General features: G+C 42.9%; 1 protein-coding gene and 1 long non-coding RNA gene across 11 annotated transcripts in view; one reads left to right on the forward strand and one right to left on the reverse strand.

Moving 5' to 3' along the window:
- Window positions 1–431: 431 nt before the first annotated feature.
- LOC118388040 (E3 ubiquitin-protein ligase rnf213-alpha-like) overlaps window positions 432–25,424 on the reverse strand; it is a 102,455-nt gene continuing 77,462 nt past the window's right edge. The window contains exons 56-68 of one of the 2 annotated variants that reach the window (XM_052525022.1): window positions 23,700–23,856; window positions 20,765–20,933; window positions 17,560–17,648; window positions 15,726–15,977; window positions 14,653–14,785; window positions 13,363–13,446; window positions 12,674–12,854; window positions 10,945–11,146; window positions 10,541–10,618; window positions 7,557–7,754; window positions 4,444–4,533; window positions 3,212–3,390; window positions 432–2,754 (exon numbers count right to left, since the gene is read on the reverse strand). In XM_052525022.1, coding sequence (XP_052380982.1) covers window positions 2,601–2,754; window positions 3,212–3,390; window positions 4,444–4,533; window positions 7,557–7,754; window positions 10,541–10,618; window positions 10,945–11,146; window positions 12,674–12,854; window positions 13,363–13,446; window positions 14,653–14,785; window positions 15,726–15,977; window positions 17,560–17,648; window positions 20,765–20,933; window positions 23,700–23,856 — 1,966 coding nt within the window. In that variant the 3' untranslated portion in view covers window positions 432–2,600. Of the gene's footprint in view, window positions 2,755–3,211; window positions 3,391–4,443; window positions 4,534–4,681; window positions 4,818–7,556; window positions 7,755–10,540; window positions 10,619–10,944; window positions 11,147–12,673; window positions 12,855–13,362; window positions 13,447–14,652; window positions 14,786–15,725; window positions 15,978–17,559; window positions 17,649–20,764; window positions 20,934–23,699; window positions 23,857–25,424 lie in introns of those variants that run through there. The other variant, XM_052525023.1, reaches the window with a different exon arrangement.
- LOC127931693 (uncharacterized) lies at window positions 20,884–23,173 on the forward strand. 9 transcript variants are annotated; one of them, XR_008142421.1, is made up of 4 exons: window positions 20,884–21,192; window positions 21,378–21,471; window positions 22,401–22,492; window positions 23,081–23,173. It is a non-coding gene; the product is annotated as an uncharacterized LOC127931693 (long non-coding RNA). The 9 variants fall into 9 exon arrangements; XR_008142417.1 differs by having other exon boundaries at window positions 23,019–23,141; XR_008142419.1 differs by lacking the exon at window positions 23,081–23,173 and adding an exon at window positions 22,864–22,999.

Below are 25,424 nucleotides of genomic sequence, written 5' to 3' on the forward strand. Positions count from 1 at the left end.
TAAATGTTTTGTCATACCCGTGGTATATGGTCTGATATACCACGGCTGTCAGCCAATCAGCATTCAGGGCTTGAACCACCCAGTTTATAGTATGTATTAGGACAGTGAAGCTAATCTTTTGTATTGTTGCTATCAACTATGGAGTGATGATGGCCGATGGTCTTAATGGGTCGCTGGGCCTAATGCTGTGTTCATGTGCTAGTCAGACCTAGGAGACCGACATTTCTGTCACGGAAACTTGTGGTATAAACATGAGCTCCGAGTTCCCCCACTTGAAAGTACCAGAATCACCCAATAGGAAGTACAACGCAAGTAAATGATGTTCATTTTAACTCGGAGGTTTCGAGTTTCTGATAGCACGTGAATGAAGTATACATTTGTGATGGAGTGATATATCCCAAAAAAAAAAAAAAAAAAACACACACACACACTCGATAGCACAATGATTTTGTTTCAATCATTGTTTTAATAAGTACAATGACATTTTTCACAAACCAATTTCATCCTTGAGATTCATGATCAATGCCGAACTGCAATATAAAATAACTTCAAATGATCAAATTGACAATACTTCAAGTCTAGACTAGGGCCTAGATTTAATCAGATCTACATTAAACTCCATAGCATATCATCTAGATTTAATCAGATCTACATTAAACTGCATAGCATATCATCTAGATTTAATCAGATCTACATTAAACTGCATAGCATATCATGTAGATTTAATAAGATCTACATTAAACTGCATAGCATCTCATCTAGATTTAATCAGATCTACATTAAACTGCATAGCATATCATGTAGATTTAATCAGATCTACATTAAACTGCACAGCATATCATCTAGATTTAATCAGATCTACATTAAACTGCATAGCATATCATCTAGATTTAATCAGATCTACATTAAACTGCATAGCATATCATCTAGATTTAATCAGATCTACATAAAACTGTATAGCATATCATGTAGATTTAATCAGATCTACATTAAACTGCATAGCATATCATCTAGATTTAATCAGATCTACATTAAACTGCATAGCATATCATCTAGATTTAATCAGATCTACATTAAACTGCATAGCATATCATGTAGATTTAATAAGATCTACATTAAACTGCATAGCATATCATGTAGATTTAATAAGATCTACATTAAACTGCATAGCATATCATTGCGATGTCGGAGGTGTAACTGGTATATGTTTTGTTGCTGACATTTTACCATAGTAAGTAAGTAAGACTCTACATGAATATAACCCTTTTTTAGCATTGATATTTAAGGCTTCCACAATTTTAAAATAGTAAACTGGAATGACACACATTATTTAATTTAAGACTTCAGCACTGGTAGGGCCAGTACATCACCAATATTTGTGTGTGTGTTTATATATATATATATATTTTTTTTTTAAACACAAAAGAAGAAGAAAATTGACTACTTTAAAATTGGAGATAGCCTCAATGGCACTGTCCATTCTGTTACAGACACTACAATGGCACTGTCCATTCTGTTACAGACACTACAATGGCACTGTCCATTCTGTTACAGACACTACAATGGTACTGTCCATTCTGTTACAGACACTACAATGGTACTGTCCATTCTGTTACAGACACTACAATGGTACTGTCCATTCTGTTACAGACACTACAATGGTACTGTCCATTCTGTTACAGACACTACAATGGTACTGTCCATTCTGTTACAGACACTACAATGGTACTGTCCATTCTGTTACAGACACTACAATGGTACTGTCCATTCTGTTACAGACACTACAATGGTACGGTCCATTCTGTTACAGACACTACAATGGCACAAATACAAAGATGAGTCCTCTATCTAACTCTATGCATTTTCCTTACTACATATTTTCACAAATCTTCGCTGACAATGTTCCCGATTCTTGTGTTTAATTTACTTATTACACATTTAAAAGCTAGTGATTCGTCAGAAACTATGATGACAGTAGGCCTAACCAGTAGGCTTAACCAGTAGGCCTAACCAACCTACATTTAATTGAAGTTAAAGTAAATCTAATAAAAGTAATTATTCCCCCAATTTAAAAAAAATATAAAATAAAAACATGTAAAGGCCTGGAATGCCATCATCTGGTCCTCCATTGACAGAACCTTGACATAACTAGAGTCTCAGCATTTTGGAGGCATGAAGAAAAGTGAGTACGAGTGGTAGATGGCTGTAAATAAATGCACATAACTCTGGCTAGCTAACCAACTTATGGCGAAACAAAATTCACTTATTCAACTTCACTTTGCTATTATCTGTTGCTAGTAACTTTTTTCTTTTTCTTTTAGCATTTAAAAAAAAAAGCTTTATTGGATAGAGGAGAGACAGTGGGAAAGATACTGTATACAGAGAGTTTTTGCTGAAATAGCATTGGGCCGGATGGGAACACACACTGCGTTCTGTGGTTATGCGTTCTGGAGGTAGCCGTTTAGCCCGCTAGGAGACAGTAACAGTAACCTTCCTTCACTAATGACAAGGGGGCTCCAGTTATGTTTACATTTGCGGTTTGCGATATATCGTTTTTTCATTGCGTAATTAAATCAATGAGCAAGTGTGTGAGGTTGGAGCTACCTCTGACTTCTCTCCCGTTTCAATGCCACAGCCAACTTCCAGGCTTCGATGTACTGAGACAGGTCGATCTCTTCAGGGAAGAACTCCTCAACGTCAGGTGGGATGTCCAGGTTCTTACGCTCCATGTATGCCACAAGTGTGTCTTTCAGACTAGAAGAGAAAGGCAATACAATGGCACATGTGAGGTTCCCAGAACTAGTTGAATGATTTTTAATTGGTTAAGATGGACATTTGGGGGGTATTAAAAAAAAAAAAGCTATAAAAAAAATAAAAAAATTCAGTCTGAAGAAAGTTTGCTTTGAAGGGGGAGAAGTACACCACTAAGGTACTGTGAAGTTCTGGGAAACATCAGGGAAGATCATCATCAATGATCTGTGTAGAAAACAAGTTCCCCATTGCACTTAATCAACCCCCCAAGTCATACTGCGCAAATGTTTCCTCGTGGACGTCGTTTCCAGACGGTTAAGTGCTACACATGAACAATTTGAATGTTCAGCATTCTATACAATGGCAAGTACAACCACTCCATCGTTGCTTGTTGGACCTTTGCTAGCGTGTGTGTGTGTGTGTGTGTGTGGTGTGTCCTGCAGGCTGTACGTAGCCTTACCCCCAGTCAGGCCTGTAGGTGTCAGATGCGCGGGGACCCTTCAGGACCAGTATCAGGAACTCGTGCATCTCCAGCAGGATGGAATCAGCGCTGCTTTTATTAAAGAACCCAGTGAGTAGCCTGTGCTCTTCCTCTCCCAGGGCCTTCCTGTACTCTTCTGAGATCCCTTCAAATGGGTCCTTAGGACAGAGAGAGGGAGTCAACCCCTAGTAGTTACATTTATGCTATGTCCACACTACGTCTTCCAATTTGTGTGCTGAAAAGCCAAGCGCAGCAACAACAACAACAACAGCAACAACAACAACAGCAAAAACAACAACAAAAACAACAGCAAAAACAACAAAAAAAACAACAACAACAACAGCAAAAACAACAACAACAACAGCAAAAACAACAACAACAACAACAACAACAACAACAGCAACAACAGCAAAAACAACAAAAAAAACAACAACAACAGCAACAACAGCAAAAACAACAACAAAAACAACAACAACAACAACAGCAAAAACAACAACAACAACAGCAACAGCAACAACAACAACAACAACAACAACAACAGCAACAACAACAGCAACAACAGCAACATGATATATTGTTGCACTGCTCAGCGTTTCCCTGCTGCCCTCTTACTCTCAGCTCAAAACCACTATAGACACAAGCACACATTGGATCAATGCACTCTTGGGCTTATAATGTGGTAGCCCCTTTAGGCACTTAACATTGCCCTCTCATAGTTTAAGTGCCAAGTGGGTTAGGGGTTCATCTCGTTCACAGCGCCTCAGAAAGGGACTTGAATGGAACCTACGGCAAGAGCGGGAAAAAACTCCCACTGGAATTTCATTGGCTGATCTCTCTCAGTCCATCACTATCTAGCATGACCCTTACGACCTCCAAAGCACGAGCAGTGCAAGTGATTTAGGCGAAACAAAGAAGTGAGTTCGGAAAAGTATGTGAAGTTCATTTGTGAAACTAGTTTTTACATAGAAACTTTTATATGCCCAAATTTGGGCTTCCCAAAAATATGGTCGCTATGATGAGAACATGTATTGTTGTTGCTGATTTTCACATCTCATCTAATACAGCTGTAGCAGGCTTGCTCTCTCCCCCACCCTCGATTTTAACCCATGCCCAGAGCCCAGACTACCGCATTTGAGGCCCTGTGGCACATTTTACCATATTAATACACCCAAGAGGCTCCCTAGCCAGCAATAGGTGAGTAGGTGTCTTACCCTCTTGAGCCACAGCATGTTTTCTGATTTGAGCGATGTCAGGAGCTGCCACAGTGCCAAACAGTGCTTCAGATAGTATCTGCCCAGGGCCTGAGGACAATAGAAGAAGACCTGAGGTTAGCCATGCTTCAGATAGTATCTGCCCAGGGCCTGAGGACAATAGAAGAAGACCTGAGGTTAGCCATGCTTCAGATAGTATCTGCCCAGGGCCTGAGGACAATAGAAGAAGACCTGAGGTTAGCCATGCGTCAGATAGTATCTGCCCAGGGCAAGAGGACAACACCTGAGGTTGGCCATGCTTCAGATAGTATCTGCCCAGGGCCGGAGGACAACACCTGAGGTTGGCCATGCTTCAGATAGTATCTGCCCAGGGCCTGAGGACAATAGAAGAAGACCTGAGGTTAGCCATGCTTCAGATAGTATCTGCCCAGGGCCTGAGGACAACACCTGAGGTTGGCCATGCTTCAGATAGTATCTGCCCAGGGCCTGAGGACAATAGAATAAGACCTGAGGTTAGCCATGCTTCAGATAGTATCTGCCCAGGGACTGAGGACAACACCTGAGGTTGGCCATGCTTTAGATAGTATCTGCCCAGGGCCTGAGGACAATAGAAGAAGACCTGAGGTTAGCCATGCTTCAGATAGTATCTGCCCAGGGCCTGAGGACAAGACCTGAGGTTAGCCATGCTTCAGATAGTATCTGCCCAGGGCCTGAGGACAATAGACCTGAGGTTAGCCAAGATAGTAGCTGCCCAGGGCCTGAGGACAACACCTGAGGTTAGCCATGCTTCAGATAGTATCTGCCCAGGGCCTGAGGACAACACCTGAGGTTGGCCATGCTTCAGATAGTATCTGCCCAGGGCCTGAGGACAATAGAAGAAGACCTGAGGTTAGCCATGCTTCAGATAGTATCTGCCCAGGGCCTGAGGACAATAGAAGAAGACCTGAGGTTAGCCATGCTTCAGATAGTATCTGCCCAGGGCCTGAGGACAACACCTGAGGTTGGCCATGCTTCAGATAGTATCTGCCCAGGGCCTGAGGACAATAGAATAAGACCTGAGGTTAGCCATGCTTCAGATAGTATCTGCCCAGGGCCTGAGGACAATAGAAGAAGACCTGAGGTTAGCCATGCTTCAGATAGTATCTGCCCAGGGCCTGAGGACAATAGAAGAAGACCTGAGGTTAGCCATGCTTCAGATAGTATCTGCCCAGGGCCTGAGGACAATAGAAGAAGACCTGAGGTTAGCCATGCTTCAGATAGTATCTGCCCAGGGCCTGAGGACAACACCTGAGGTTGGCCATGCTTCAGATAGTATCTGCCCAGGGCCTGAGGACAATAGAAGAAGACCTGAGGTTAGCCATGCTTCAGATAGTATCTGCCCAGGGCCTGAGGACAATAGAAGAAGACCTGAGGTTAGCCATGCTTCAGATAGTATCTGCCCAGGGCCTGAGGACAACACCTGAGGTTGGCCATGCTTCAGATAGTATCTGCCCAGGGCCTGAGGACAATAGAAGAAGACCTGAGGTTAGCCATGCTTCAGATAGTATCTGCCCAGGGCCTGAGGACAAGGTTGGCCACCTGAGGTTGAGGTTAGCCATGCTTCAGATAGTATCTGCCCAGGGCCTGAGGACAATAGACAACACCTGAGGTTAGCCATGCTTCAGATAGTATCTGCCCAGGGCCTGAGGACAATAGAAGAAGACCTGAGGTTAGCCATGCTTCAGATAGTAGCTGCCCAGGGCCTTTGGACTATACCTTATTTAGCCATTTTTAGATGTTTTGCCCAGGCCCCTGAGGACAACACCTGAGGAGCCATTTTGCCTATCTGCCCAGGGCCTGATTGACAATTAAGAATATGTTCTTAACTGACTTGTTTAGTTAAATAAAAAATAAAAATCTTAAAAATCTAATAAAGGGACAGACCTGAGGACAATAGAATAAGACACAGCCAAGCTTCAGATAGTATCTGCCCAGGGCCTGAGGACAATAGAAGAAGACCTGAGGTTGGCCATGCTTCAGATGTATCTGCCCAGGGCCTGAGGACAACACCTGAGGTTGGCCATGCTTCAGATAGTATCTGCCCAGGGCCTGAGGACAATAGAATAAGACCTGAGGTTAGCCATTATGAAAGATCTGCCCAGGGAGAGGACAACAACAATGGTTGGCCATGTTAGATAGTATCTGAATCAGGGCCTAAGGTTAGGAAGACCTGAGGTTAGCCATCTCCAGATCTAGCAGCACCAGGGCCTGAGGTAACACCTGAGGTTAGCCATGCTTCAGATAGTATCTGCCCAGGGCCTGAGGACAACACCTGAGGTTGGCCATGCTTCAGATAGTATCTGCCCAGGGCCTGAGGACAATAGAAGAAGACCTGAGGTTAGCCATGCTTCAGATAGTATCTGCCCAGGGCCTGAGGACAATAGAAGAAGACCTGAGGTTATCCATGCTTCAGATAGTATCTGCCCAGGGCCTGAGGACAACACCTGAGGTTGGCCATGCTTCAGATAGTATCTGCCCAGGGCCTGAGGACAATAGAATAAGACCTGAGGTTAGCCATGCTTCAGATAGTATCTGCCCAGGGCCTGAGGACAACACCTGAGGTTGGCCATGCTTTAGATAGTATCTGCCCAGGGCTTGAGGACAATAGAAGAAGACCTGAGGTTAGCCATGCTTCAGATAGTATCTGCCCAGGGCCTGACGACAACACCGACACCTTTATGTCGTGTTGTGGTGTCTCTCGTTGTGATGTGTCCTATATTATTTTACATTTTTAAATGTTTTAATCCCAGGCCCCCGTCCCCGCAGGAGGCCTTTTTGCCTTTTGGTAGGCCGTGATTGTAATTAAGAATATGTTCTTAACTGACTTGTTTAGTTAAATAAAAAATAAAAATCTTACCTCATTGATTTAATTCACTGGCTACTTTTATAATAAAGGGACAGACTTGTGTTTGGACAGTGAAATGAGCAGAGCGGCAATCTATGCGTGCACACGAAATCACGTTTATTACAGACTAAATGTAAAGCGTGCCCTAGCTATTATGAAAGATCGGCGCCTATTGGAGATGACTTAACAATGGAAGCCAGTGTTAAAAGTCCAGAATCACAAGACTGACCGTTAGGATGTGTGGAGCCGTTTGATCTCCCATCTGCAGCACCTCCTCCAGGTAGCTGCCCAGCTGCATGTGGGGTTCTCCCCCGGTCATAGCCAGGAACCCCAGGGCCACCTCTACGGTGGAGAGGGCCTCACACACCTCATTGTACGACTTCAGCTCTCCAACTAGTGTCGACAGGGCCCGCGAGGGCAGAGGCACCTAGAGACACAAAGAAGAGAGACGTCAACCCCCCTATCTCCAAAGTAGAGAGGACAACCCCCTATCTCCAAAGGTGAGAGGACAACCCCCCCTATCTCCAAAGTAGAGAGGACAACCCCCCTATCTCCAATGTAGAGAGGACAACCCCCCCTATCTCCAAAGGTGAGAGGTCAAAACCCCCATCTCCAATGTAGAGTGGTCAAAACCCCTATCTCCAATGTAGAGTGGTCAAAACCCCTATCTCCAAAGTAGTGTGGTCAAAACCCCTATCTCCAAAGTAGAGTGGACAAAGCCCCTATCTTCAAAGTAGAGAGGTCAAAACCCCTATCTCCAAAGTAGAGTGGACAAAGCCCTATTTCCAAAGTAGAGGTCAAAACCCCTATCTCCAAAGTAGTGTGGTCAAAACCCCTATCTCCAAAGTAGAGTGGACAAAGCCCCTATCTCCAAAGTAGAGAGGACAACCCCTATCTCCAAAGGTGAGAGGTCAAACCCCTATCTCCAAAGTAGAGAGGTCAACCCCCTATCTCCAAAGTAGAGGTCAAAACCCCTATCTCCAAAGTAGAGAGGTCAAAACCCCTATCTCCAAAGTAGAGGGGAAAACCCCTATCTCCAAAGTAGAGAGGTCAAAACCCCTATCTCCAAAGTAGAGAGGTCAAAACCCCTATCTCCAAAGTAGAGTGGACAAAACCCCTATCTCCAAAGTAGAGAGGACAAACCCCTATCTCCAAAGTAGAGTGGACAAAACCCCTATCTCCAAAGTAGAGAGGACAAAGCCCCATCTCCAAAGTAGAGTGGACAAAACCCCTATCTCCAAAGTAGAGAGGACAAAACCCCTATCTCCAAAGTAGAGAGGACAAAACCCCTATCTCCAAAGTAGAGTGGACAAAACCCTATCTCCAAAGTAGAGTGGACAAAACCCTATCTCCAAAGTAGAGTGGACAAAACCCTATCTCCAAAGTAGAGTGGACAAAACCCTATCTCCAAAGTAGAGTGGACAAAACCCTATCTCCAAAGTAGAGTGGACAAACCCCTATCTCCAAAGTAGAGTGGACAAAACCCTATCTCCAAAGTAGAGTGGACAAACCCCTATCTCCAAAGTAGAGTGGACAACCCCCATCTCCAAAGTAGAGAGGACAAACCCCTATCTCCAAAGTAGAGGTCAACCCCCTATCTCCAAAGTAGAGGTCAACCCCCTATCTCCAAAGTAGAGGTCAACCCCCTATCTCCAAAGTAGAGGTCAACCCCCTATCTCCAAAGTAGAGGTCAACCCCCTATCTCCAAAGTAGAGGACAACCCCCTATCTCCAAAGTAGAGGTCAACCCCCTATCTCCAAAGTAGAGGTCAACCCCCTATCTCCAAAGTAGAGTGGACAACCCCCTATCTCCAAAGTAGAGGTCAACCCCCTATCTCCAAAGTAGAGGTCAACCCCCTATCTCCAAAGTAGAGGTCAACCCCTATCTCCAAAGTAGAGGTCAACCCCTATCTCCAAAGTAGAGGTCAACCCCTATCTCCAAAGTAGAGGTCAACCCCCTATCTCCAAAGTAGAGGTCAACCCCCTATCTCCAAAGTAGAGTGGACAACCCCCTATCTCCAAAGTAGAGGACAACCCCCTATCTCCAAAGTAGAGGTCAACCCCCTATCTCCAAAGTAGAGGTCAACCCCCTATCTCCAAAGTAGAGTGGACAACCCCCTATCTCCAAAGTAGAGGAGGTCAACCCCTATCTCCAAAGTAGAGGTCAACCCCCTATCTCCAAAGTAGAGAATATGGTCAGTGGCCCCTATCTCCAAAGTAGAGGTCAAACCCCTATCTCCAAAGTAGAGGTCAACCCCTATCTCCAAAGTAGAGTGGACAACCCCTATCTCCAAAGTATCTGGTTCAACCCCTATCTCCAAAGTAGAGTGGACAACCCCTATCTCCAAAGTAGAGTGGACAACCCCTATCTCCAAAGTAGAATGGTCAACCCCCTATCTCCAAAGGGAGAAGGACAACCCCTATCTCCAAAGTAGACTTACTTGTTCAATCTTTCCTCTCATGTCCAATAACCCCTATCTCCAAAGTAGAGGTCAACCCCTATCTCCAAAGTAGAGTGGTCAACCCCCCCTATCTCCAAAGTAGAGATCAACCCCCTATCTCCAAAGTAGAGGTCAACCCCCTATCTCCAAAGTAGAGTGGACAACCCCTATCTCCAAAGTAGAGGTCAACCCCTATCTCCAAAGTAGAGTGGTCAACCCCTATCTCCAAAGTAGAGGTCAACCCCCTATCTCCAAAGTAGGTGGTCAACCCCTATCTCCAAAGTAGAGGTCAACCCCTATCTCCAAAGTAGAGGTCAACCCCTATCTCCAAGTAGAGGTCAACCCCCTATCTCCAAAGTAGTGGTCAACCCCCTATCTCCAAAGTAGAGTGGACAACCCCCTATCTCCAAAGTAGAGGTCAACCCCCTATCTCCAAAGTAGAGGTCAACCCCCTATCTCCAAAGTAGAGAGGTCAAAGTCCAAGCTCTTTTCCAGTGTTTTTAGATCTGAAAGAACTAGACAGAATATGGCAGTGGCTCCAAATCCAATATTTGTGGCAACGTGTAGCCATCACCATATTACTGTCTATCTGGTTCCTTCAGATCTGCAGAAAATGTCATTAAAAAGGTAAAGAAAGCTTTATCTGGTTCATGCCGAGTTAAATAAAGTTTAAATAAATAAAATCTTCTGAAACTGGTGACTCATCATTTGTGAATGTTTTGGGGAGAAGACACGGCTAACTTACCGTTTTTAGAGATTTTAACGTGACTTACTTGTTCAATCTTTCCTCTCATGTCCTTCAGAATAATTTCATGAATTCGATCATGTCTGTTCACCAGTGTTGGGATTCCCTGTAGAAACCAATAACGGACATCATGAATAGCTGATAAAAGTAAATATTTATAGCATCAAGGTTGGGCTGAATTCCGTTTGAAATGTCAAATAATGCTAATTGTGTCTATTTAAAAAAATATCTGTACTTTATTTAAAAATGTATGAATTAAATTGACACCAATGCTGGTGGTCATATGGTCATTTAACATTCCTTCTATTCAAACTGACTGACAGTTAACATACAGTATATTCTGTCAGTATACCTCGGCCATTCAGGAATCAAACCCACGACACTACGTGTTGGATGCGCCATGCTCCTACCAACTGAGCGATTGGCACTCACATTGAGGGTGATGATGGGCCTGCCCTGCAAGAAGCGGGAGAGGATCTGCTGCTGGATGTTGGACAGGTCGTACTCGTGCAGCGTCTCCTTGCCTTGCTTCATGCTGTACTGACAGTTGGACAGGATCAGCGGCAGCAGGTCCCTCTCCAGATCATACTGAATCACATGCAGGTCCGTTAGGTCCGCCGGGCTCACTTTAAAGCTGGCGGAAAGAAAAATGGAGTCAACAAAAGGGCCTGAAACGATGGGGCTGCGGTATCAACAGTTTCTGCTTCCATTTCAATGTGCTGTTCTCTATGTATTTCCCCTCACTCAAATGCAACACTAGGATATTGTAACAGAGCACTAGGATATTGTAACAGAGCACTAGGATATTGTAACAGAGCACTAGGATATTGTAACAGAGCACTAGGATATTGTAACAGAGCACTAGGATATTGTAACAGAGCACTAGGATATTGTAACAGAGCACTAGGATATTGTAACAGAGCACTAGGATATTGTAACAGAGCACTAGGATATTGCAACAAAGCACTAGGATATTGTAACAGAGCACTAGGATATTGTAACAGAGCACTAGGATATTGTAACAGAGCACTAGGATATAGTAACAGAGCACTAGGATATTGTAACAGAGCACTAGGATATTGTAACAGAGCACTAGGATATTGTAACAGAGCACTAGGATATTGTAACAGAGCACTAGGATATTGTAACAGAGCACTAGGATATTGTAACAGAGCACTAGGATATTGTAACAGAGCACTAGGATATTGTAACAGAGCACTAGGATATTGTAACAGAGCTCTAGGATATTGTAACAGAGCACTAGGATATTGTAACAGAGCACTAGGATATTGTAACAGAGCACTAGGACATTGTAACAGAGCACTAGGATATTGTAACAGAGCACTAGGATATTGTAACAGAGCACTAGGATATTGTAACAGAGAACTAGGATATTGTAACAGAGCACTAGGATATTGCAACAAAGCACTAGGATATGTACAGGGATATTTAAAAACAGATATGCCTTGACATAATGCCAGGATGTGCACTCTGACCACATCAGGGTAGTAAGGCAAGCAGCGAGATGATTTATGTCGAAGCGGATGGTTGGGGGAATGGAACATAATTATAATAATTAGTGCACTCGGCAGGGTAGCCTAGTGGTTAGAGTGTAGAGGTGGCAGGGTAGCCTAGTGGTTAGAGTGTAGAGGTGGCAGGTAGCCTAGTGGTTAGAGTGTAGAGGTGGCAGGGTAGCCTAGTGGTTAAAGTGTAGAGGTGGCAGGGTAGTCTAGTGGTTAGAGCGTTGGGACTAGTAACCGAAAGGTTGCAAGTTCGAATCCCTGAGCTGACAAGGTACAAATCTGTCGTTCTGCCCCTGAACAGGCAGTTAACCCTGAAAATAAGAATTTGTTCTTAACTCACTTGCCTAGTAAAATAAAATAAAAAATTGACCACCTCTAAGTCCAATAATAGATTGCATTTGAATAAAATAATTTCAGACCTTGATTACATTGAGACACGGTACATGTCTCTTTTTTTTGTGGGAATTACATAAATTAAACACATTTTTAATTGAATTTCTGGTGATTTTAGTCTTTTTTTAACCTAAAAACAAAACTTTTTTTGTTTTTATTAAACAAAAAACTTGAGGAAAAAAATAAAAGAATCACGCATGTTGCTGACCCCTATTTCACACCAAATTAGTACAACATGCATCCACCTAGTCTCCTCTCCAAGGTGCTTGTCCACACAGTAGACCAGCTCGTTCTGCAGGGCGATGAGGTAGCTGACCAGGGCTGTGGAGCACAGACCAGGACCTTGACGCCGTGGCAACAGGACCCGGAAGTCGCTGGTCATGTCCAGATCCTTCCGGCAGAACTCAACAGGGATCTTAATCTCTCCTACAGAACCAAACAAACACATTGTTCCTGATGTTATGGGAACACGATCCGGCTTTAACTCATTATAGCAGAGCCAGGGGGGGGTTATCATTGAATTATTGAGATATTTAGGAGAGTGGGAAGTGGGAATATTTCAGCTGCTTTGGGTTCACTAGGAAGTTGTGCCCTAGGATCTCTTGAGTGCCCAACACACGCTTTCTTTTAAGGTTGCCGTTGTTTGACAAAAATGTTAACAAATATGTACTGAAAATGCGTGTGCGCGAGTAATTATATATCAAATCAAATGTTATTTGTCACATGCGCCGAATACAACAGGTGAAATGCTTCCTTTTACAAGCCCTTAACCAACAATGCAGTTTTAAGAAAGTATTTACTAAAATAAACTGAAGTTAAAAATAACTAATAATTAAAGAGCAACAATAAAATAACAGTAGCGAGGCTTTATACAGGGGTTACCAGATCACTATTAGACCCCAAATGGTATATGATACATTATCTGTGCTATTACCATTGGTTGCCAGCGAGCCCCTAAGCTGATTCCATGTTGTCAGGAAGATGTTGATCCGTTTCTCATGCCAGGCTCTCAGCGGAACTGTGGAAAGATGGACAAAGACCAAACCAATGACACACTTTGGCCTCTATTTAATCCGTGGTGTTGAAGATCTGCTCTAGTGGCGTGATTAAACAACTGAAGGCAATGTTCCCGTGGTCACGGAGACTGCATTCACTGTAAACTGGCATGTGACCTTCAAATTGTAGCGCAGATCTTCCGCGATACGGATTGCATGTAGCCTTTAAAATCTCCTCCAATTCCTTTGGGACACGTTATACGGAATGCTTACAGAATAGTTGGTAAGCCTGGCTTACTTAAACCTTCACCTAGATTTTGAAATAATGTACATAATTTGCACAGGAAGATGAGTAATTCGCAAACATCTAAAGTTAAGATTGGTCTCAATGCCACTGGTTCCCAGTTCCCAGTCCTGGTCCTTTGGACCCTAGTGGTTTTGGTTTAGTCCTAGCAATAACACAACTCACATCAAGCCTTTGATAAGTTGAATCAGGTTGTGTGAGGGCAAAACCAAAAAAGGTACATCCCTTTGGGTCCCAAGGACTAGGACTGGAAAACACTGCATCAATCAGAAGATACAGCACATTCATTCCAGTCCTGGAGGGCAGTCTGTTAGTTTATGTTATTTCCTTTCAATTAGTGTCCAATTAAGAGCCAGAAAACCAGGTGAGGTTGTCCAATTAAGGTCGTCCAATTAAGTGCCAGACAACCAGGCGAGGTCGTCCAATTAAGACCTAGACAACCAGGTGAGGTTGTCCAATTAAGACCTAGACAACCAGGTGAGGTTGTCCAATTAAGACCTAGACAACCAGGTGAGGTGTCCAATTAAGACCTAGACAACCAGGTGAGGTTGTCCAATTAAGACCTAGACAACCAGGTGAGGCTGTCCAATTAAGACCTAGACAACCAGGCGAGTCCAATTAAGACCTAGACAACCAGGTGAGGTTGTCCAATTAAGACCTAGACAACCAGGTGAGGTCATCCAATTAAGACCTAGACAACCAGGTGAGGTTGTCCAATTAAGACCTAGACAACCAGGTGAGGTTGTCCAATTAAGACCTAGACAACCAGGTGAGGTTGTCCAATTAAGACCCAGACAACGTGATGAGGGGAGTTCCTAACTCATCAGTGACCTTCATTGATCAATCAAGTACAAGCGAGAAGTGAAAGCCCGCAGACACTCGGTCGGTCCTCCATGGAATGAGTTTGACACCTGTGTTATCGTACCTGATTCCTGTCTCTGGAGGAAGTTGGCAATGGTGCCGTGGGACAGGTCAGTCACATTCCGACACGTCTTCACCAGATTTCTCTGCAGTTCCAGGATGTCAGTGATGAACTTCAGCAACCGCAGCTCTGCCTCCTGCAACCAATCACAGGGTTCAGTAAAATATCTGCTGACAGACTGCAACCAATCACAAGGCCTAGACCTACTGACTGGTAAAGCGTATAAGGCATAGACCTACTGACTGGTAAAGCGTATAAGGCATAGACCTACTGACTGGTAAAGCGTATAAGGCCTAGACCTACTGACTGGTAAAGCGTATAAGGCATAGACCTACTGACTGGTAAAGCGTATAAGGCATAGACCTACTGACTGGTAAAGCGTATAAGGCCTAGACCTACTGACTGGTAAAGCGTATAAGGCCTAGACCTACTGACTGGTAAAGCGTATAAGGCATAGACCTACTGACTGGTAAAGCGTATAAGGCCTAGACCTACTGACTGGTAAAGCGTATAAGGCATAGACCTACTGACTGGTAAAGCGTATAAGGCATAGACCTACTGACTGGTAAAGCGTATAAGGCATAGACCTACTGACTGGTAAAGCGTATAAGGCATAGACCTACTGACTGGTAAAGCGTATAAGGCATAGACCTACTGACTGGTAAAGCGTATAAGGCCTATACCAGCTGAGCAGCTAAGGTTATGATTGAAAAGAAAGTCAGAGCCCAACAATACAAATGAGGCCTGTTCACATTTAACACGGCAGGCTTTTAATCTGTCATTACCGGAGCAAGCTTTTCCTTATTTCATTGTTCATTTGCTCTCAATGACATAACATAGACGGGCCTCCTGAGTGATGCAGCAGTCCAAGGTGCTAGAGGCGTCACTACAGACCCGGGTTCTGTCCGGGCTGTATCACAACCTGGACGTGATCGGGAGTCCCATAGGGCGGCGCACAATTGGCTCAGTGTCGTCCGAGTTAGAGGAGGATTTGGCCGGGGTAGGCCGTCATTGTAAATAATAATTTGTTTTTAACTGACTTGCCTAGTTAAATAAAGATGAAATAAACCTCTTACCTTGTGCAGGAACCTCCAGAGCACTGGCAGGGTGTTTCCTCCGTCGTTCTGTTCCACAACGCGGGTGAGGCTGAGCAGGGACACCCTCTCCCTGCAGTTCCACACCGCTGAGCTGTGGATCTGGGAGTTGTGGGGCAGCGAGGTCAGGAACAGGCGTGGCTCCGGAGACAACACCCTCATGATAGGGTTGGAGGACAACCTTGAGTCATCCCTGATGAAGGCATTCACCTCTTGCAGCCGCCGATCCAGGTCCTGGAGACGTGAAGGAGGAGACAGCCAGCGGGGTAATTGAACCACAATTCCAAATTAACACCTGTCTCCTATGTACATCTAGCAGGGTTGGGCTCAATTCAGAATTGAGAATTCAGAATGCCTCATTAATTAAAATGTAATTATTGTATTGAAGTAGTCAACAGGATACAGAATTGCAATTCACATTTTAATGAAAAGGAAATATAATTGAATTCAGTGAAATTCAAATGCCTGTTCTATTCTTTATTAGGTGTTGTCTATACAAATATACATTGTACATAAAAACACCAAACATGTCGTTCATACATGCATATGAAATATTGTTGAAACAATTGATTTTCAGGACCAACTTAAAATAAATGATCAAGGAAAACAAAACCTGTATGCAAATATTCTAAATTATTATTGGTCCTTCTGTAGCTCAGTTGGTAGAGCATGGTGCTTGTAACGCCAGGGTAGTGGGTTCGATCCCAGGGACCACCCATACGTAGAATGTATGCACACATGACTGTAAGTCGCTTTGGATAAAAGCGTCTGCTAAATGGCATATATTATATATATTATTATATTCCATTAACCACTTAAATTTTTGTTCAATATGGGGAAAATACAACATTTCCCAGAGTGCATTAGTTTAACCCACAACTTGACCCTTAGGCCTTCAAAAAGAAGCCAAACAAATGAGATCTATAAACTGACTATACCAAACATTAAGAACACCTGATTTTTCCATGACAGACTGACCAGGTGAATCCAGGTGAAAGCGATGATCCCTTATTGATGTCACTTGTTAAATCCACTTCAATCAGTGTAGATGAAGGGGAGCAGACAGGTTAAAGAGGGATTTTAAAGCCTTGAGACATGGATGGTGTGCGAGTGCCATTCAGGTGGTGAATGACAAAATATTTAAGTGCCTTTTGAACGGGGGTATGGTAGTAGGTGCCAGGAGCACCGGTTTGAGTGTGTCAAGAACTGCAATGCTGCTGGGTATTTCACGCTCAACAGTTACCCGTTTATATAAAAAAATGGTCCACCAACCAAAGGACATCCAGCCAACTTGACACAACTGTGGGAAGCATTGGAGTCAACATCCTTGTGGAATGATTTCAATACCTTGTAGAGTCGATGCCCCAACAAATTGAGGGGCAAAAGGGAGGAACTCAACTCAATATTAGGAATTGGTGCCGTGGGACAGATCAGTCACATTCCGACACGTCTTCGACCAGATTTCTCTGTAGTTCCAGGATGCCAGTGATGAACTTCACCAACCGCAGAAAATCTCTTCTCAAATTCTAACACTGCATCAGGTGGAATGTGGTTTATTTTCAATTTGAATTCCAACTCACAAGTTGAATGGGAGTCAATTACAAAACTCTGAATTCCGGTCCCTACCCTGACTTCTAGGTAATTCTGTCAAACCTTAAAATCAATATGGAAAACAAGGCAGAGTTACAATCATTATCGCTTATACCAACCCAATCCTGCAATTAGAACTGGGAATTATATGAATTTAAAAAACACATCTGTTCTCATAAAAAGGCAATAAAAACTGTGATTTTTCTGGTATCATGTTTTTATTTACCTTCAGCTGAGGGGAGATTATTTCATTACCGACTGTCATCTCCCAGTCGTTTCTGGCCTCTTTGGTAGAGAGATGATTATCAGCACACCCTGAGGAGAGAAGTTTAAACTGTACATAATCTGATTCCAGTGACAAACACAGACAACAAGAACCAGAACCAACGGACGCATCTTGACCTAATATCATCTCCCTTAATATCGACACTACAAAAGATTGTAGAAAATAAATACTACAAATACTGAGATATATATTATACCCCCCCCCAAAAAAAATTTGCACGGAAAATTATATTTGATACTAATACAATTGCTCAAAGGAAGAGATAATTAATTTTTTTAAAGTAATAAAACAAATCTAAAAAAAAGACAAGGGTAAAAATGATTGGTTGTTTTCAATACTCCAGCACCCACCCCCTGATACTGATCCTTTTTTATAAAACGTTATGACATCGTAGAACACATTGGAAGGGATTTCAGACCAGTCCTCCATACAGAATATCTCCAGATACGTGATATTCTTCATCTGCTCTTATGGGACTACCCTCTTTAATTCAAACCACAGGTTTTCAACAGGGTTCAAGTCCCGGAGACTGAGATGGCCATTGTAAAATGTTAATTTGTTGATTTGGCTAAAATGTCATGGCAAGGCAGCAGGTAGCCTAGCGGGTTGGGCGTTGGGCCAGTAACCGAAAGGTGAAAAATGTGCCCTTGATCAAGGAGCTTAACCCTAATTTGCTCCTGGGGCACTGTACTACTGTGTCTGACCCTGTAAAACAACACATTTCAACTGCACCTATCTGGTATAAATGACAATAAAAACATATACCTTTTTAACCTGTTAGTCCTATAGGGGCAGTATTTCATTTTTGGATAAAAAGACGTGCCCGTTTTAAGCGCAATATTTTGTCACGAAAAGATGCTCGACTATGCTTGGAATTGATAGTTTTGGAAAGAAGACACTCTTATGTTTCCAGAACTGCAAAGATTTTCACTGTGAGTGCCCTAGAACAAATGCTTCAGGCAAAACCAAGATGTTTGACCGACCAGGAAATGAACAGGATTTCTGAGGCTACGTTTTCCATGATCGCCTTATATGGCTGTGAATGCGACAGGAATGAATGGACACTTTCTCTTGTTTCCCCAAGGTGTCTGCAGCATTGTGACGTATTTGTAGGCATATCATTGGAAGATTGACCATAAGAGACTACAATTGCCAAGTGTCCCGCACGGTGTCTGCGTGGAAATTGGTGCGCAAAAGTCAGCTACCAGTATTTTTCCATCCGAATCAGAGAAGAATGCAGGCTTCCAGGGACGGCATTTCAATGAAGAGATATATGACAAAACACCTTGAGGATTGATTCAAACAACGTTTTCCATGTTTCAGTCGATATTATGGAGTTAATTCGGAAAAAGTTTGACGTGTAGGTGACTGAATTTTCGGTTAGTTTCGGTAGCCAAATGCATAGTAACAAACGGAACGTTGTGTCCTACACAAGAATCTTTCAGGAAAAACTGGACATCTGCTATGTAACTGAGAGTCTCCTCATTGAAACATCTGAAGTTCTTCAAAGGTAAATTATTTTATTTGATCCCTTTGCTGGTTTTTGTGAATATGTTGCGTGCTAAATGCTAACGCTAAATGCTAAGCTAGCTATCACCACTCTTACACAAATTATTGATTTTCTCTGGTTCTAAAGCATATTTTGGAAATCTGAGACGACAGGATTGTTAAGAAAAGGATAAGCTTGAGAGCAGGCATATTTATTTCATTTCATTTGCGATTTTTAGAAATCGCTAACGTTGCGTTATGGTAATGAGCTTGAGGCTGTAGTAACGCGACCGCATGCGGGATGGGGCGGACTATGAGGTTAAGTGGTAAAGTTCATGATTCCATTGACCTTAACTTGGGAACCAGGACCAGTGGAAGCCAAATGGCCCCATAACATCATATATCTACCACCCTATTTTACAGTAGGTATGAGGTACTTTTCTGCAAATGCTTCTGTTTTTCGACACTGGTGTGAGTGGCCAAAGAGCTCAATTTCCATGTCACCTGACCACGGCACTAGTTCCAATGCCATTTATCAATCTGGTAGGTCGTCATTGTAAATAAGACTATGTTCTTAACCTGTTGCGTGTAGGGGGCAGTATTTTGATGTTTGGATGAAAAACGTACCCAAATGAAACTGCCTATTTCTCAAGCCCAGAATCTAGAATATGCATATAATTGTCATATTAGGATAGACATCTCTAAAGTTTCCAAAACTGCCAAAATATTGTCTGTGAGTATAACAGAACTGATATTGCAGGCAAAAACCTGAGGAAAATCCAACCAGGAAGTGCCTAAGAGAAACTAATCTCCCTGTTCCATTGTATGCCTTCACTCCATTTAAAGGGATATCAACCAGATTCCTTTCCCTATGGCTTCCACGTGGTGTGAACAGTCTTTCGACATAGTTTCAGGCTTTTACTCTGAAAAAATGAGCGAGAACAATCACATCGCGTCAGTGGATGGCTGGGTGCCAGCAGAGTTTTGCATGTGCAACAGCTTCTCTCTCTCCTATTGAAAAAGCTACAGACCGGTTGAAATATTATCGATTATTTATTGTAAAAACAACCCAAGGATTGATTATAAAAAATGTTTGACATGTTTCTACGAACTTTACGGATACTATTTGGAATTTTCGTCTGCCCGTCATGACCTGCACGAGCCTGTGGATTTCTTAACAAAACGAACGCGCCAACCAAATTGAGGTATTTTGGATATAAAAATAATCTTTATCGAACAAAAGGAACATTGTGTAACTGGGAGTCTCGTGAGTGCAAACATCCGAAGATCATCAAAGGTAAGTGATTCATTTTATTGCTTTTCTGACTTTCGTGACCAATCTACTTTGCTGCTAGCTGTTTGTAATATTTTGTCTGCTGAGAGAGATGTCCTAACATAAACGCTTGGATAGCTTTTGCTGTAAAACTTTTTTGAAATCTGACACGCCAGGTGGATTAACAACAAGCTAAGCTGTGTTTTGCTATATTGCACTTGTGATTTCATGAAAAGTAAATATTTTTAGTAATTTAATTTGAATTTGGCGCTCTGCAATTTAGCAGATGTTGATGAGTGCGCCAATAAGTTTTAACTGACTTGCCTAGTTAAATAAAAGGTTAAATAAATAAATAAAAGAATGAAAAATTGAACTGCGCCTTACCACGACGGTGAGGCTTCAGTAGGCTACTGATCATCAGGTGGATGGCATTGACTGTGTCATCTCTCCCCTTCCCCATAAACCTAATCACGTGTTCCATGTCTTTCAGCAGGTGACCCATGAGGAACAAACTGGGGTCAGCGACTTGGGGCTTGATGATAGCAGCAATGGCCTATCAAAGACAAAGAAAGACCGGGATAAGACACTAGGAACCAACTCCTTCTCCTAGCTTCTCCACTGAATAGGGTAGGGACTAGCTCCTTCTCCACTGAATAGGGTAGGGACTAGCTCCTTATCCACTGAATAGGATAGGGACTAGCTCCTTATCCACTGAATAGGATAGGGACTAGCTCCTTATCCACTGAATAGGATAGGGACTAGCTCCTTATCCACTGAATAGGGTAGGGACTAGCTCCTTATCCACTGAATAGGTAGGGACTAGCTCCTTATCCACTGAATAGGGTAGGGACTAGCTCCTTATCCACTGAATAGGGTAGGGACTAGCTCCTTATCCACTGAATAGGGTAGGGACTAGCTCCTTATCCACTGAATAGGGTAGGGACTAGCTCCTTATCCACTGAATAGGGTAGGGACTAGCTCCTTATCCACTGAATAGGATAGGGACTAGCTCCTTATCCACTGAATAGGATAGGGACTAGCTCCTTATCCACTGAATAGGATAGGGACTAGCTCCTTATCCACTGAATAGGGTAGGGACTAGCTCCTTATCCACTGAATAGGGTAGGGACTAGCTCCTTATCCACTGAATAGGGTAGGGACTAGCTCCTTATCCACTGAATAGGGTAGGGACTAGCTCCTTATCCACTGAATAGGGTAGGGACTAGCTCCTTATCCACTGAATAGGGTAGGGACTAGCTCCTTATCCACTGAATAGGGTAGGGACTAGCTCCTTATCCACTGAATAGGATAGGGACTAGCTCCTTATCCACTGAATAGGGTAGGGACTAGCTCCTTATCCACTGAATAGGGTAGGGACTAGCTCCTTATCCACTGAATAGGGTAGGGACTAGCTCCTTATCCCCTGAATAGGGTAGGGACTAGCTCCTTATCCACTGAATAGAGTAGGGACTAGCTCCTTATCCCCTGAATAGGGTAGGGACTAGCTCCTTATCCACTGAATAGGGTAGGGACTAGCTCCTTATCCACTGAATAGGGTAGGGACTAGCTCCTTATCCCCTGAATAGGGTAGGGACTAGCTCCTTATCCACTGAATAGGGTAGGGACTAGCTCCTTATCCCCTGAATAGGGTAGGGACTAGCTCCTTATCCACTGAATAGGGTAGGGACTAGCTCCTTATCCACTGAATAGGGTAGGGACTAGCTCCTTATCCACTGAATAGGATAGGGACTAGCTCCTTATCCACTGAATAGGGTAGGGACTAGCTCCTTATCCACTGAATAGGGTAGGGACTAGCTCCTTATCCACTGAATAGGGTAGGGACTAGCTCCTTATCCACTGAATAGGATAGGGACTAGCTCCTTATCCACTGAATAGGATAGGGACTAGCTCCTTATCCACTGAATAGGGTAGGGACTAGCTCCTTATCCACTGAATAGGATAGGGACTAGCTCCTTATCCACTGAATAGGGTAGGGACTAGCTCCTTATCCACTGAATAGGTAGGGACTAGCTCCTTATCCACTGAATAGGATAGGGACTAGCTCCTTATCCACTGAATAGGGTAGGGACTAGCTCCTTATCCACTGAATAGGTAGGGACTAGCTCCTTATCCACTGAATAGGATAGGGACTAGCTCCTTATCCACTGAATAGGGTAGGGACTAGCTCCTTATCCACTGAATAGGGTAGGGACTAGCTCCTTATCCACTGAATAGGGTAGGGACTAGCTCCTTATCCACTGAATAGGATAGGGACTAGCTCCTTATCCACTGAATAGGGTAGGGACTAGCTACTTATCCACTGAATAGGATAGGGACTAGCTCCTTATCCACTGAATAGGATAGGGACTAGCTCCTTATCCACTGAATAGGGTAGGGACTAGCTCCTTATCCACTGAATAGGGTAGGGACTAGCTACTTATCCACTGAATAGGATAGGGACTAGCTCCTTATCCACTGAATAGGGTAGGGACTAGCTCCTTATCCACTGAATAGGGTAGGGACTAGCTCCTTATCCACTGAATAGGGTAGGGACTAGCTCCTTATCCACTGAATAGGATAGGGACTAGCTCCTTATCCCCTGAATAGAGTAGGGACTAGCTCCCTATCCACTGAATAGGGTAGGGACTAGCTCCTTATCCCCTGAATAGGGTAGGGACTAGCTCCTTATCCACTGAATAGGATAGGGACTAGCTCCTTATCCACTGAATAGGATAGGGACTAGCTCCTTATCCACTGAATAGGGTAGGGACTAGCTCCTTATCCACTGAATAGGATAGGGACTAGCTACTTATCCACTGAATAGGGTAGGGACTACGGGAAAGAGGTTTCTGAACGGGCCACTGCCACTAAGGCAGGTGTACTGTAAGAAGCAAAATGTCACGTCACAGCTAAACAAATCTGCTGGCTATCAACTTAAAGCCAGGGATAATTCCTTAATTGAAGTCTATGGACAAGAAATTATAGAGAAAAAAAGTATCTGCTGTCTCTCCTTGTCCATAGACTGCTTTCAAGGTAAGGAAACATATTTGAGTGAACTGTCCCTTTAAATCACACAAATCAAATCAAAATCAAATCAAATGTATTTATATAGCCCTTCGTACATCAGCTGATATCTCAAAGTGCTGTACAGAAACCCAGCCTAAAACCCCAAACAGCAAGCAATGCAGGTGTAGAAGCACAGGGGCTAGGAAAAACTCCCTAGAAAGGCCAAAACCTAGGAAGAAACCTAGAGAGGAACCAGGCTATGTGGGGGTCCATAAATCCATAAGTCCCTCTAGTATGATTTGTCGCGGTGTACCTGTGGGTTACTTCTGGCTCCTAGTAGCATGGCTATATGGGTGAGAAGCCGGACCAGGTTGAAAGGAACAGAGGACATGCTCTTTGTGTCCCGCATGTCTGGGTGGTTCCTCCGCCGAGGGTCTCCCAGGACGTGGCCAGTCTCAGTACTGTCACCTCTTATGAAAAGACAAGAAAAAATGTTCTCATTCTTCAGTACTGTGACTCATTAAAAAGCCTCACTTGGGAAATGACATATATATTTATGATGTTTTGGGTTTCTACTAACCATGTGTACGCGACCAATAAAATGTGATTTGATAAAGCGTACATATTCCATAACTGTAATATCATTAGTTATGTTGCAACATTCCCTCCATCTTGTACCACTATCAGTTGTTTATAAGTTTTGGTTCCAGTAGTTTATATTTTTTCTAAAGAGATGATCAGTTGGATCTGCAAGATTTTCTACATTTTACTGATCATATGAAAATATATATTTTTTTAACTCAGATAGGGTTCCCTCAAGATTTCAAATCGAAATGTTTTGATATGAAACTTTTAAGTTGCATGTATTTGAAAATATCTACATTGGTCAGTCTAAAATTGCTTTTGAATTATTATTTTGGAAAGACATTTATTTCCTATTACCAAGTCATTTACAGTTGCTATACCTTACGTTTTCAATGTAGACTTTAAGCAAGTGTGAAGCAAGTGTGTTTTAGGCCACTCTAAGGCAGTGCATGTCAGTGCTTGAGGAGTCACTACAGACACCCTGGTTCGAATCCAGGCTGTATCACATCCAGTCGTGATTGGGAGTCCCATAGGGTGGCGCACAATTGGCCCAGCATCTTCCGGGTTTGTCCAGGGTAGGGTTTGGCTGGGTTAGGCCATCATTGTAAATAACAATTTGTTCTTGCCTTTGACTTGCCTAGTTAAATAAAAGGTTGAATTAAAATTTTAAAAATAACGAAAAGCTATCCAAGGATTGTTCCATACTGTTGTGTTTTTTAGCGAGTGATATAAGTTTTCATTTTCTTCCATATTGTATACTATGAAGTTAATGTTCTTAGCTTTATCCTTTGATAATACACCTCAAAATATTCTAGGAGTGAGCAGGCACATCTTCAATATGTACCCAAATTGTTCCTCTTTAGGGCCTTTAAGTCTGGAAGGTTAAAAATCCCCCTCTGACTTAGGTGTAAAAGATGTCCCATTCATTTGATTTGCCCTTGTAACAGTTTGTCATGACGGAGTATACTGTAGAGAATATCTTCGGTGGGGTAATTGGTATTATTGCTACAAACATAAATGCATTCTGAAGAGGTTTATTCTAACTAAGAATCTATGGGAAGATTGATCCATTTCATTGGCTTTCATGTGGTTGAGTAATGGGATAAAGTTATCTTAAAATATTTGTTGTTTGTTGTCACTTATTAATTAAGCATAATTAAGTGTTTCATGTGTTGTGGTCCACTTAAAGGACAGCTGTAGATTGTGAGTTATTATATATTTTTCCTATTGACATTTTATTTTTATTTTTTAAATTCACATTATTTTATAACCGCGATGATCAGTCTATAACCGCGATCAGTCTATATTCTAGATCGGTCTATAACCGCGATGATTAGTCTATATTCTAGATCAGTCTATATTCTAGATCAGTCTATATTCTAGATCAGTCTATAAACTTTATAATAATGAACTATAGCCTGTAGGCCAAGTACTCCCTGGCAGATACATTCAG

Source organism: Oncorhynchus keta, chromosome 9, assembly GCF_023373465.1.
Source record: "Oncorhynchus keta strain PuntledgeMale-10-30-2019 chromosome 9, Oket_V2, whole genome shotgun sequence".
Lineage (NCBI taxonomy): Eukaryota > Metazoa > Chordata > Actinopteri > Salmoniformes > Salmonidae > Oncorhynchus > Oncorhynchus keta.